The following is a 14901-nucleotide window of genomic DNA, read 5'->3' on the forward strand; positions in this document are numbered from 1 at the left end:
ATGCTAGGAGGAATGACCGGGGTGAGACCTCGCGCCGCCGCGCCCGGAGACGCCTCGGCGGGCTGGTCCCGCTGCCGGCACGGCGCCGGAGCCGAGCTCCGCGCCGGCACCTCTCGCCCGGCCGCCCGCCCTGGCGCGCTGGGCAGGCAGCCCGCTCGCGCCGCGCAGTCCCGGCCGCCCTCGGCAGGTGGCCCCGGCGCCCCGCGGCCGCGCTGGGACCCGCCGGCCGCGGACAGGAGCGCGGGGAGCGGCGCTGCCCGGGTGGCGGGGTCCCGGGCGGCGCGGCCGGGCTGGGCGCTGCGGCGCTGCCCCGGGAGGCGCCGGGCACGGGCGCTGCCGGGGGACGGGCCCGGGGGACCCCGCGGGAGGGGTGCCGAGGAGCGGGGGGCCAGGTCCGCGTGGGGCGGGGAGCGGGAGGGGTGGCCGGCGGGGCGGGGGCGGGGGCCGGGGCGAGGAGACGGAGCCTGGCCGAAGGAGGGGGCGCGCAGGGTTTGCTGAGACCTTTCCTGTCCCCGCTTAGGGAGGAGGCGGCGTTGTCCAGCAAAGGTGCCGCCTTTCCCGAGCAGCTTCGCCCGGCGGGGCAGCGTCGTCTGCCCCCGCAGCGCTGGTGTCTCCTCCCTTCCCCTCGGAGAAGCGAGGGGCAGAGCGGGAGCGGGCGGCGGAAGATGCTGTGCCGGCCGGTAGCCTTCCAGTTGCTGCTGGTGCTGTGCAGCCAGGGCACAGAGAGGTGTCCTTCAGCCTTCTGCGAGTGTTCCGACTGGGATGACTACAAAATCACTTGCAGGGACATCCACTTCATTCCCAGCCTTCCGGAGGACACCCAGACCCTGTGAGTACATTGGGATGGTTTAGGGGAGACACTAGCCGGTTGTGAGTATTCATATGTTGCACGCAGAAGATGCTCTCAGCTAATGCCCTGTGAGATGAGGGAGGGAAGTGTGTGGAGGGGGGAGTGCTGTAATTTACCTGGGCAGTACAGCATAGCGAGAACGGCAACGTGGGGACTCTGTGTGTCAGGGAGACGGAGGAGAAGTGACTCAAACCTTATAGACATGTGAAGAGGTGATTGTCTGTTGGGCCTTAAAAGTTCTGAGCAGGATATGGGAAAACGAGTCACTGGGCTGTTTGCGGGCAAACTGAGTGGAAGGCTGGCTTCTGTGTGGCATGTGCCTGGGGGTGAGGGGAAGGAAGGATAGCTCAAACACAGTTTTGTATTTAAAAAAAGAATAGGAATTGGTTGTGCCACCTCGCAAACAGTTCCACGAAAGCTTCTGTGCACTTTCAGCTTCTTTGCCAAAGCCTGACAAAAAGAATCCATGGGAACTGAGAATCCCAGTATACCGTCTGGGAGACAAAGTACTTCAGATAAACAAAAGTGTGGAGCATGGGATAGAGCAGCAAATTTGGAGCTTGCCAAAGTGATAGAGCAATTCAAGTACCTAAACCTAAGTGTTTAGTACCATTACAGGCACGGTAGAATATCTTGTCTGGGTTCCTGCTGCCAGTCCAGAAGAGTGTCCTGTGTCGCATCTGTCAGCCCCATAGAGATATACCAGATAAATACTCTAGGGAAACCGAAATGGCACCAGTCAGCTACAACTAAGCAGCTGAATCACTCCTGGCTTTTACTTTGTCTCATAAGGCACAAAATGTTTCTAGTCTCCGAGGGAAGGTTCATTTGTAAGTAGATGACTTTCTGATAGAATAAACCAACTCAAACTCAGTTGATTTAATTGCAAGATAAAACAATAACAGGTTGATTGGTTTATGTCTTGATAATGATTCTTGGGACTTTATTTGAAAATATGAGCCATGAAGTTATTTGAACTTATTTGAATGGACTTCTCAAGATTTTTTAACACCTTGAAGTAAAGGCTTAGCAAATTGATCACCCACCTGAAAAGACAGAGAAAAAAATATTTATGTTATTTCCATTATTTATGCATGCCTTTAATTTTTTTGATGATTAGACTGCAGTATTTCAGTTGATAAGATTTGAAATTATATGGGTTTTGGTTTGGTTATTATACTTTTGTATATGCAGTTTATTTAGTTTGAAATTGCAGTAATGTTACTGTATGTAACATGTAGTATATTCTTTGAAATCTACCATGGCAAGCTAGAAAATAAAGCAGTTTCAGTTTATAGGAGAAATATGCCTTTGAGCAGCATTAAAAATATTTAATAGAAACAATGAGATCACGTAATGGAGTTGGATACTTTCCTTGAGAAATGCTGGTATGATGGCTGAGAAGTACCTCTCCACATACAGCTTCACAAATAAAGCACTTCAGCTGCTGGCGTTCTACTGCTTTAAACACCTGTTGTAATGGGGGCTCCAAGATCACAAGCCACTGTTTTTAAAAGACAAAAACACCCAGTGAAAATCTTATTTCCATGAGAAAAGTAATTAACAAAACCAATTGAAAAATATTTTTGTGTTTATTTTGGGTGTATTTTAATAATCTGTACCAATTGGGGTGACCCTTGCAAACTTCTCAAGAAGTGTACTCCCTACCATAGTCATTGTAAGACAAGAAAAAAATCCAGGTAATGACAACTGCGATTTTATAGCATATGGTAGAAAAGGTAGAACATGCACTGTATAGTCTGTTTGATTTGAAAATAAATGGGAAAATTCTCTAAGGAAATAAGGAAAACAGAGCTCTTTTCACAAAAAAAAAAAGCATTTTTTATTTCAGTTTGCAGTTTTCTCTCTGGATAAGGTGTGTATATTTTCCTTCTGTGTTATTATTTTAATTGCTGAAGTCTGGTGGACTGTATCTAATTCTGTAGTCCCTTGCTCTCGGCAAATGACTTAATCTTTCTTTCCCTCCATATGTTAAATGGGAGTCATAACAGTTACTTGTATCTGTTTTTCATTGAGTGCTTTCCGATGCTTCAGACTGACCTACTTGCAGGTGGAGGATAAAATAACACAAAGAGTTTTCCTGAGAGATTGTAAGATGTGTGCCTCTGCTTCCGTCATGTTTTGCATCCTTCTGCCTTACACCTGGCAACAGTTCTGAATTAAAGACAAAAGATTCCAAAATAATTTAAGTTTCCATTAACCTTAAGAACAAATGACCACTTCTTTTGAAGTATGTAGATGTGCGTATCTGCACATTATATGTTGAAACCCTCTACAATTTTCCCCAAATCCCACAACTTTGTTACTTTAGGTTGTCAGGGTTTAATCCCAGCCGGCAACTAAGCCCCACACAGCCTCTCACTCACTCCCCCCGCGGTGGGATGGGGGAGAGAATCAGAAGAGTGAATGTGAGAAAACTTGTGGGTTGAGATAAAGACGTTTAGTAGGTAAAGCAAAAGCCGCACGTGCAAGGAAAGCAAAACAAGGAATTCATTCACTGCTTCCCGTCGGTGTTCAGGCATCTCCAGGAAAGCAGGGCTCCATCATGCGTAACGGTTACTTAGGAAGACAAACTCCATCACTCTGAACGTCTCCCCCTTCCTTCTTCTTCCCCCAGTTTATATGCTGAGCATGACGTCATATACTATGGAATAGCCCTTTGGCCAGTTGGGGTCAGCTGTCCTGGCTGTGCCCCCCTCCCAACTTCTTGTGCATCCCCAACCTTCTCAGTCAGTAGAGCATGAGAAACTGAAAAGTCCTTGATTTATAGTGTAAGCATTACTTAGCAGCAATTAAAACATCAGTGTGTTATCAACATTATTCTCATACTAAAGCCAAAACACAGCACTATACCAGCTACTAGGAAGAAAATTAACTCTATCCCAGCCGAAATCAGGACAAGGTAAAGTAACTTTGCTTCTTGGTGGTTATGCGTGAACCTCAAGATTGCCGATTTTAAAACTTTTTTATGTTGCTATTCAGTTTTGTAGGGTTTGTAAAGCTAAGAGACTGATGAGTCTAGGAACACTTTGCCAGCTTTTGGAGATGATGAGCTCTTTTCAGTGCACCGGATCTTGACATTCCAATTAAAGTTTCATTCTGATTATTCGGTCAGGACTGTTCTCATTTCTCTGCCCTACTTTAAGAGAGTGGAGTAAGCCTTCTTTTAACAATCCATGCTTATAAGAAATTGCAAAAAATGTTTATTTCAAAATTCTTTTAGTGGAAAAGTGTCATGAACTTCAGCTAGGAAAGTGTGTTTGTTTTAAACCGTTTTTGATTTATTTATCCAAATATAGTTAATGCAGGTGCTTATCCAGAATGGCTGAGTGCACAGATATTGTTCTTAGAGGTGCTTTTTTTCAGTACAAGATTTTTTTTTTAGTTTTTCTGTGAAGTAAACAAAATAAGTAGAAAGAAAAAGGTTTTGTGTATTACAGGCGAAGCTTGCCTTGTTGCCTGAAGTTAAGGATTATATACTCATACCATACTATGGTACTGGTATCGAAATACAGTACTAAAAATATGAAACTAGGTATCAATAATTTTGTCGCATCTGTAATGTTTTCATGCCTCTCTCTGCACAGCTGACACCTGGCCTGGTCTGGTGCCATTTTACCCCTGTCTGGCCCTCCTTTGCTTCTGCCTCTGCCTATCCTTGACTCCACTGCTCCTTCGTGCTGCGGCAGTGGCACTCCATTCACAGTACTGAGGGGATCCCTGTCCCAGCCCCTCGGCTGGCAGGGCTTTTCTCTTTCACCAGCACAGTGCTGGAACAGAGCAAGGGTTGGTGCTATGACCTCCTCCGTGTTTGGTGGAATATGCCGGGGGAGATCCTGACCGTTCAGTGCAAGGAGAACCACTAGGAAGTGGGGGTTAATGACTGTGAAGAATTACCTACACTTACAGATCACCAAAACCCCACTGAACTTCTGTCCAAAGATATAATTGCATCATAATACTAGAATTATTGTAATACTTTTCTTGGCATCATTATGACGAAATATTCAGATGGTATCACTATCCTAGCATCATCTCAACACAGTTCCCAATGCTTTTCATTTTATGAATCTATTATTAGTTGCTTTTAATTATTTTTTCTTTGGCAATAAAACTAATAAAATTTTGCTTCTTATTTATTTGTGCTCTACATCACCTGCATTCACTTACTAAAATAACTTCAGCTCCCCTTTCCATCCCCAATATCCTCAATATCCTCACGTAAGTTTTCCACCACTTAAGAACAGCCATAGCAAATCAGTCCAATGGCTCTCATCTGATGCAGTATCCTGTCTCCAGGATTTCCCTTCTCTTCATTTTCCTTAGGTATCTGCATATAGAAGTCATATGTGGTACTCTCCATGAATAGTGTCTCAGCTTTCAATTATTTTTACCTGCAGGAAGTTTCTAAACTTGGTGTGGTTTTGTCATTGTAGTAACCCTCAAAGTATTGCTCTTCTGTGTCTCTTGAGTTTCATGTCTGTGCCTCATTCAGTTGTCTCTTGAGCCCATTTCAGCATCCATAATATCCTTCGGCAATGAGTTCCACAGGTTTAATAGAAGTTGCAAGAACTCTTTTTTGTTGTCGTTGTTGAAAATGCCACATTGTCCTCCCATAAGCAGCTGCATACACAACATTTTCAGGTCCATGTTATGTCCCTTAAGCCTGCTGACAATATTCTCATCTCCTCCCTATATGTTCTATAGCAAGCCAACAGTATCCTGTGTTCCCTCCCATGAATTTTACTCAAAGCAGTCACATCTGCTGCCTTAAACCCATGTATATATATGACTGGACAGAAGGCAGCATCTCCTGAGTTCAGAGCTGTGTGAGGGCTGAATGATTATTCCCCATAGAATGGATAAGGGCTGAGCCCTCCCTGCCTTTTTTCTTTTTTTCTTTTCTTTTCTTTTCTTTTCTTCTTTTTTTTTTTTTGGAAGGGATGCTAATAAGGTTTCTATTCTGTACCCAGGTGCTATTTTCACATCACCATAATCAAATTTGGTTGAAATTGGACAAGAGGGATTTAGAGTGGGACACTGGAACTGGCAGATAAATAGACACAAAAACAGTACAGTCTTTAAGAACATGCTCTTTACATGAGGTATTGAGCTACGATTCTGCATCTGCTCCAGGGTATTGGCTATAGGTAGGATACTGCTTTTTGATATATGCAAGGCAGCTCACCCTTCAGGGGCAAGGAGCCCTGACGTATGTATGTGTACTATGTTGGTAAGGGTGAACATGTGGATATCAGGATAACAAGATGTAGTGAATCAGCTGGTCTGTTTAGTTCCCCATGCTGTTGTCAGCTTTTGATAAAAGAGATATGGAAACTGTGTAACATATTTTACACATTTACAGTGTGATATTTAGAACTAGCAATGATATGTCAAATATTCATAAATACTTATTGATAAAAATGTCTTTTTTTAACTGGAGAGCAAAATACGTAGGGACTTAACAGTTTTACCTGTAATAACTGCATCACTGGCATCAACATTTTTTGTAAGCTTAATGATTAGTTTGGAGCATTTTGAATTCACAGAAGCTACAACTAAAACTGAAAGAGATGATGTCTCTACTCGTTGTCGTTTAACCCCAGTCGGTAACTAAGCACCCCACAGCTGCTTGCTCATCCTTCCCTCCCTCATCCCAGTGGGATGGGGGAGAGAATCAGGAAAAAAAGTAAAACCCGTGGGTTGAGATAAAGACAGTTTAATAGGACGGCAAAGGAAGAGAAAATAGTAATAATAATAATGATAAAAGAATATACCAAACAAGTGATGCACGATGCAATTGCTCACCACCCGCTGACTGATGCCCAGCCAGTCCCTGAGCAGCGATAGCTGCCCCCCGGCCAAGTCCCCCCAGTTTCTATACTGAGCATGACGCCATATGGTATGGAATAGCCCTTTGGCCAGTTGGGGTCAGCTGTCCTGGCTGTGCCTCCTCCCAGCTTCTTGTGCACCTGGCAGAGCATGGGAAGCTGAAAAGTCCTTGACTTAGTGTAAACTTGGCACAACTAAAACATCAGTGTGTTATCAACATTATTCTTGTAGTAAATCCAAAACACAACACCATACCAGCTACTAGGAAGAAAATTAACTCTATTCCAGCTGAAACTAGGACGCTACTTTATCTTGAAAATAAATTAAACTGATTTAAAATATTTCCCCCAAATCTTAGTCTTAGGAATTGTCTGAAATTTAAAGATATTCTGACTTCAGGTAATTCTATCGTGATCTTTTTATAGATTTCATTACTTCAGAATTAAGTATAGAGCCTCATAAATACATCTTCATAAATAACCTTGCAACATAAGCACATAATTATTATCCCTATTTTAATGATGAAGTACCAGGAGTCTAAAAGAACAGGAAAAACACTGACATGGTTAAACAGACAACTGAAGGAAGCTATTAGGGCATCCTTCAGAAAATGGAAGTCATGCCCAAATGAGGAAATCTTTGGAAACTTGAAGTAATACAGTACAAAAATATTTTGAAAAGAAACTTGTAATATCATAAAAACTCAGTATAGTCTTTAAAGCACAAAAGAGGGTAAGTCTGAAATACTTCTATCAAACTGAAGTGTCAGTATGAAGCTTGTTTGAAACAAATTGAAAAATTGAATAGAATTAAATTTCCTGAGCCAGATAATACTTGTGTAAAAGTTCCAAAGACATTAAAATACAAAATTGCTGTATTGTCTACTGTAGTATGTAACTTACTGTTTAAATCAGCCATGGTGACAGAGGAATGGAAGGTCACAAGTGTAGCATAATTCTTTAAAAAAAGTGCTTTAGGGAATACCTTGGGAACTAAATGCTGGTAAGTCATCTTCTTTGGAAGACTGTGAAAAATAGGAAGGAATCAATCTGATTTTCATAAAGGGAAAGCTCACCTCACAAATATATATGCTAGTTCTTCAAAGGAATCAGAAACATGTGAATACATTGATTTTTGAACTCGCATTTTCAAAAAAAGTCAGCAAGGACCTTAGGAAAGACTTGAGACTAATTAGCTGTTAGACATAGGAAAGAAAGCTGTTTTATGGATTGACAGCAGGTTTAAGCAAGGAGAAAAAAAGGTGGTAACAAACTCTTAATTTTCAGAATACAGAGAATGGAACTATGACATCTAACATGTCTTTGTGTAGGCTGCTCCTTGTTTAGGCTGTTCCTAGTTTCTTTTAATCTGGGTGTTGTAGTAAGCTGCTCATAGATATGCTGTGATCTTGATGAGTGAGCTGCCATCAATACATGCCATTTTTATATCCTGCTATTTCTACTCAATAGCCTGCCACCAGCTATTATCGGTAGCTGAAAAGACAAAAATCTTACTGTTCCCTTTCAGTGACCCTAATTGCTCTTCGAGTGAGCAGGAATTACACAGATCCATTGCAGGGAGACTAAAACCTATAGTTTACTGGTTTAGCTTCATAAAGGTTGATAATGCAGCTTCTTGCCCACATCTTTTAGAAACTGGCCTCATAAGATTTCAGTAAGATGTGATCTTAATTACATTGTAAAAAAATATTTGGGTTGTGAATGGCTTAACATCTACTGCCATTTAACTGTAGCAAAAAGAGCGTGTTTGCTTTCTAACAACTGTTTAACTCACTGTCTGCGAACAGTCACATGGTGAAATATGTTATCATAAAATGCTCGGTGCTTGTTTGTGAACATCATTTGTTTTCCCTTCTTAATAAGTTGTAGAGGCATAGATTTCAAGGCCAAGAGGGCTCATGGGAACATCTAGTCTGACATTCTGGATGATAAAAAGCATAAAACTTCCCAATAGGTACGGTTAATTAGAGCTCCTTCTCCTTTTTTATTTTTTGGGGGTAGAAAAATCATATATTGTTGGTTTAAAAATAATATTAAGAAGAATCGTATTAAAAAGAATTCCATACAACTTTTAACAATTTGTTCAAATGCTCAGTCATCCTTGCTTTGTGTCTGTGTTTGTGGCTACTGCTGTGCGGTACAAAGTAGGGAAGTGTATTTAGGCATTGAATTTATGCACTTTGAATTGTCACTCTGGAGTGAATTGCCACTCTCTGCATTGACTCCAAGAAATTCAGGTTTCTAATTCTGATCCACTGAACTGCACATAAGAAAAGTGCTAGAACTATCCTGGAGTAAATGGTTGGGATAAACATTTTCTCTCCCAAGGCAAAATCTGGGCAACTGTAGCTTTATGCCACTGGATTTTGTGGGGTCTTTACCTGTCAGATGAAAGAGCCCCGCATTCTCACAGTTAACATGATCAAATTGCTCCTTTTTGTTTTGATAAATTAAACAAGTTATGATCCTGGTGTCTTCCATTGTAAGGCATATTTTTCAATACTTTATTTAAATCTGTGATTCCTTTCTGAACTGTCTCCAACAGTTCTACCTCCTTCTTAAACTATGAGCATTAGAATTGAACTACCCTTATGCTTTATTAAACATTTTTGGGCATAGAGCTCCAATCAGTTATCCACTGAGCATAAACCTGAAGTCATTTTCAAAGGCTTTGTTTTTGAGAATAGTGTCTGCCCAACCTGTAACAAAAATTTGCGGTTTGCTGTTCTTACAAACATTTTTTTTCTGCTCATCTATTTCAATGCACATTGTCTGCTTTACTCAATTTACCAAATGTTCCAGCTCTCTGTTTATCAATGACTTGTCTTCTTCATTGTTTACAATTCTCACAAAATTTGTTCTCTGTTTGAGTTATGTAATTCAGCACCTTTATCAGTCTCCTCATCAGAAAGTCTGCTTTCCTTTTTTGTTGAATCTGGCAATATTTGTTGTTCGTATAGGGATCGTAAGCAACTTGTTCCCCTCGCCTTCTTTCTCTCTCAGGCTGTTGTAATGCAAACAACTCCTCAGCTGAAAGATTTATTTTATCAACTTAATAAAAACAAGATGGTGCCATTATTTAAAAACCATTTCTGGACTTAAACATCACAGTCTAAATCTGAATATTCCTTTTAAAACAGAACCTTTCGCATAAAGATCTAATAATCAATGGAGGACAAAGTTTGCTGAAACTTTCAAATCTTCCTATCTTTGGAGTACTTTTTTCATCTTGCACAGGTAACTATTCCCTTCATTGCAAAAACAGAAGATTGGTCTAATGACAGTGTCACTGAAAGGCATTTTCGTGTAAGAGTTGATCACAGTATAGCAATTTTCCTTTTTCTCTCTGCCTAGACTTTCTCGTTTCCTGATCCACCATCCTCTCATAACTGAATTATTTTAAAAGTAGCCTATGACATCATTAACCCATGGAAAAATATTATCAAAAAGTACCTCAAAAGGAAATCCTGTTAAGAGCAGAGGAATGGTTGTACTCGGTCAGACCACAGGTCCACCTAGTCCACTACCCTATTTCTGGTAAAGTCCATGAGCAGGTGCTGAGAGAAAAGTATAAGAAAAAGAGAAGTGAGTATTATACTTTCCCCTAATATTCTCCTAACCTTTAACAATAAGGGGATTCATGAGCTAGATGTTCTTGTCCCTATGCAGAATCAACTGTTTTCATGTTGTTTCTGAAAGATGTTGTGTTTCTAAAAGCTTTCAGAGATTAAGTCTTCACAACCTCCTCTCAGCAGTCTTTTCCACTGCTTCACTCTCGTCCTGATGCTTTTCTTTGGATTCTTTCCAACTAATCCACAATTTTCCTGAGATGTGCTGTTCCAAAATGCATCAATATCAGTGCTGACTAGGTACTACAAGTAGAATCGGTGTTCCTAGATGTAAAATGACACATGTGGGCAGGTCAGGAAGAGATGGGGGTTTTTTCCTGAAAAAACATTAAACTATTCCTAGCTGCTGAAGAATGGAATTAGGAAAAATTCTGCCACTTAATTCAATAGATTTAATGGAGGTATAGAAGTGAAGTGAGTTTTCATCTAAACAAGAAACAATGATTTTATTAGGCTACAGCAGTGACATTAAGAACATAAGAATAGCTGTGCTGACTGAAATGAAGGACCCATTTTGCTGAGTACTATAAATGAAGGACCCATCTTGCCAAGTACTATATATCTGAGAGGGACCACAGACAGACTGGAAGGGTAAGAACAGGCCAAGCACATGTGATACTCCCTTAATACTTTCCCAGCTTCTCACCTTTTTCAGCTGAAGGAATTTCTTGACCCTGTTCATTAATATTTTTTTTTTGCCTATTTTTTAATTCTCAGTGGATGTCTCCTTCAGTTGCACATCCCATTTTGCCTTGAGCTTATATCAGCTTCTTGTCTCCACAATGTCTTTTGGCAAGGAATTTCACAGGTCTGCTTCTTGCTGCATGAAGGAACACTTCCCTTTTGGTTTTGGTGGTTTTGTGTGTTTGGTTTGTTTTTTTTTTTAACTTCCTGAACCTGTCTCCCTCTAGCTTCATATATATGGCATTTTGTACTTGTTTTTGAAGAAGGAGTAAACAGTCAATCCCATCTTCTCCCTGCCCTTCCTGATGTGTAGACCTCTATTATGTCTCCATTCAGCCATTCCTCAGGCAGAGTGAAGGGTCCCAGGCTACCCAGTGTCTTCTGTGGAAATGATTCCATACCTTTGATCATCCTTCTTGCTTTCTTTGTATTTCTTCCATTTCTAAGTAAATATTCTACTCCAAGTGACAATACCAGTGCTTTACAAGGTATTCAAGGTACAAACAAATCCTAAATTTGTACAGTGGTAAAAGTATGTTATCTATTCCTTTCCCAGTATTTTCTAATAATTAGATTTGGGGTTTTTTTGACTGTTCCTAAGCACTGAATCCATGTTTTCATCGAACTAATGCCAAGATCTAACATAATGCCAAGATCTGCTCCTGAGTGAAAACGATGAGCTCAGAACCTGTCATTTTTAATAGATGTATCTATGTATGGTTTTCCCTCGTGTATCATTTACATCTATTGACACTAAATTTCATTTACCATTTTATTTTCCAGCCACTCAGTCCTCTAAGAGCCTTCTGAAAGTCTTCACAGTCAGCTCTTAGGATTACTACCTTAATAACTTCCTAGCATGAGTAAACATTGTTACCTTACTGTTCACGCACCTTTTCCAGGTCATTTATGATTGTATATTAAACAGCCTAAGTTCTTACCCAGATCCCTGTGGAACTTCATTTACTCTTCTCCTTTGTTTCCTATTTTTAACCAATAATTTATTTGGAGTGTATTTATCCAAACTGTCACAATCTTGGAAATGAACTAGACTTTTTTCTTCCCTAAGGAAGAACAAAATTTTCCTTGTATATTGAAGTGTCTCCCTTGGGAGGAGATAATTGCGTAAACTTATTTTTAATATGTAAAATCCTTACATAAACATTTACACATGCTGGAAAATAACAGTGAAAACTATTTCTTAAGGAAGATCTAAGTAAAGTTACAGATAAATGTATTACCTTAGAAACTACTGACTGTGCTCTCTTTGATCAGCCTCAAAACTTAGATCTATTTACGTGTATATTATTAGCCTTATCACAGTATTGCAGTACCATGTTCACTGCCTTTGGCAGTTTATCTAAGATTCTAAACCTGAAGTGTTGTATAATCTGAAATACCAGCTGGTACACTATTGCTTTTGTTACTGTTAATAAAAATGTCATGGATGCTGATCAGGTTTCCATACCAGCGTTGGTTAGTTTCTCTTGTCCTTCACTGAGGATTTTAGACAATGTGACTGGCAGAAAAAAGGTCTTTGAAAGGCTGCCACTGGATTTTTACTACTGTTCTGGATCCCCTTTTAAAAGAGGTTACATTTTGAATGTCCATTTGTGTACCAGTTGCACTTCTCATACTTACCTGTATTTAACTTGCATCGTCATCACCACAAGTCCACTCCAGCTCATTCCTTACATTCCTCAAATAGGAAAAATCAAGCAAATTACATTCATTTTGTCATTCATTGTCTATATTACTGTCATTTGTGGACCAAAACCCTATAACTGTGGGCATTGTTCAAGGACAGGACATAGATGGTTCTTGCCTCCAAAAGTAATGTAGGACTGCAGATAGATATAGACAAACATGGGCATCTGTAAAGCAGTAGAAAGCTGTATATTTACATATATAATATATGCACATTTCTGCAGTAGGGTTGTGGTTTTTTCCCTAAGGTAGAGCTCTGCCACTATTATAATTTATAAATGAAAGACATTTAAGCTATGTGAATATGAAACCAAAATTACTGTTTGTGTGTGTTTTCAGTAGAAATTCAATCTTAACAGTATTATGATGAATACTTCTTTACATTTCATATGTACATGTCATATGTACAAAAAAATTAGGTTTCAGAGATCTTCCTGAATTTTAAAGTATCTCTGACTGTTCATAAAGGCCTCTGAGGTTTTTAAAGCCTGTTTCCTTTCTGTCACATATGATCTCAGACTTTGTCTCACAAGACCAGATGTTGCTTTTTTGTTCAAATGGAATAGCAGGAAATTGGTTAATTTACATTCAAAATGTAAAGAAAATTATTAACTAAAGCATGCTGTTCTATAATACCTGTTCAGCTAGTCAGATTCCAATCAAATCCCCTCCTTATTCCTAAATAAACATACAAAGATTTCATTAAAGGGACATGGTTCAAGTGGTCAGTAGTGCAAATATGACCTACTGAGACATTTTCACAGCCTGGGAGAATGGCCTCTGTATTGCGACAACTTTTTAATCCATATGTCTGACTCATACAGAAATCGAGAAAATGAACCAAAAGAAGAGTTGAAAAAATGCTGTAATCATATGCAAATGGAAAGAAAGAAAGGCTAGGTAGAAAAAGAAAACATCATTTTGGTGGAAAGGGTGAAGATTCTCCTCTTGTGGATTTATGGTACCAATTTTTCTTCCTGACCACCAGAAAACAGGTAATGCTGTTGCTCAGAGTTGTGATTTTGCAATCAGTATAGATATACGTGTTCAGAATTATATCAGGAGCAAACCTTTTCTTCTGGGCTACACAAATTTCAAAATTGCCATCAGGACTGTCTCAGCCTCAGCTGAATGCATGCGGTCATGTTCAGACAACATGTTCAGACAGCATGTTTTGCGGTATGACAAAACATTGTAATGGAGATAGCTTCTGAAGAAGTCCTTGAATATTTTTTTCTTTGTAACTGAATTTACCCACCAAGAAGGAATAGAATTATTTTTCTAATAGCTATGTTAAGCTCTAGACTTTCATTTTCTTAACCTTTGTTCACTCTTTTGTTGTGACAGAGACTTCCCCTTTTCCTAACTTGCATCAGTCCTTGTGGAGGAAGAGAGAGGAATTTCACCACTCAGAGAGGTTCTGCAAGATAATTATATTTCATATAGTCCTAGCTTATATTACTATTTGTGGAAACTCCCTAATTAAATGGATAAGGAGACAACTGTGTTTTTTAACATGGAGTCCTTTAAACAATTTTGGTGGGCATTTCCCTTCTGACTGCTGGGTCTGAGTTGAAAGCAGCTTACTTCATTAGTTCCTGGGGAACAAGTGTGTGTACTAACTCTTTGGAGTGTCCTGGACCATAAAAACTTAACAATTATTGTACTGGGTCACAAAGAAAGCTCCATCTCACCCAAGATCCTGTCCTGAACATCAACTAAAAGCAGATAACCAATGCACAGGGTATGAATAGTCTTATATACAGGGATCAAATCAGGAGAGCCAAAGTTCTGCTGGAGCTTAAACTAGCAAGGGATGTGAAGGGTAACAAGAGGGACTTCTGTAAGTGCATGGTCAGCAAAAGGAAAACCAAGGAAACTGTAGGCCCACTGCTCGGGGGGCAAGGGACCTAGCGACAAAGGATATAGAAAAGGCCTCAATGCCTTCTTTGCACTGTTTTTTTTTCATCTGCTCCCAGGCCTCTTAGTTCCCTTCGCCTAGTAGCACAGCCTGAGGAAATGGAGCATTACCTGCAGTAGAAGACAGACTAAAGAAGCACTGAAGTGTACTGGACATACAGAAATCTATGGGACCAGATGGGATGCACCTAAGGGTGATGAGGGAGCTGGTCCATGTCATTGTGAGGCCACTCTATCA

General features: G+C 40.3%; 1 protein-coding gene across 3 annotated transcripts in view; it reads left to right on the forward strand.

Annotated features, from left to right (window-relative positions):
• Positions 1–665: 665 nt before the first annotated feature.
• The window catches only part of TSHR (thyroid stimulating hormone receptor), a 72848-nt gene continuing 58612 nt past the window's right edge, over positions 666–14901 (forward strand). For all 3 annotated transcript variants that reach the window (XM_072863528.1, XM_072863529.1, XM_072863530.1), the window contains exon 1: positions 666–829. In XM_072863528.1, the coding sequence (XP_072719629.1) occupies positions 666–829 (164 nt within the window). The remainder of the gene's footprint in view (positions 830–14901) is intronic.

The sequence above is a fragment of the Ciconia boyciana genome, chromosome 6 (genome assembly GCF_034638445.1).
Source record: "Ciconia boyciana chromosome 6, ASM3463844v1, whole genome shotgun sequence".
In the NCBI taxonomy this organism is placed as follows: domain Eukaryota; kingdom Metazoa; phylum Chordata; class Aves; order Ciconiiformes; family Ciconiidae; genus Ciconia; species Ciconia boyciana.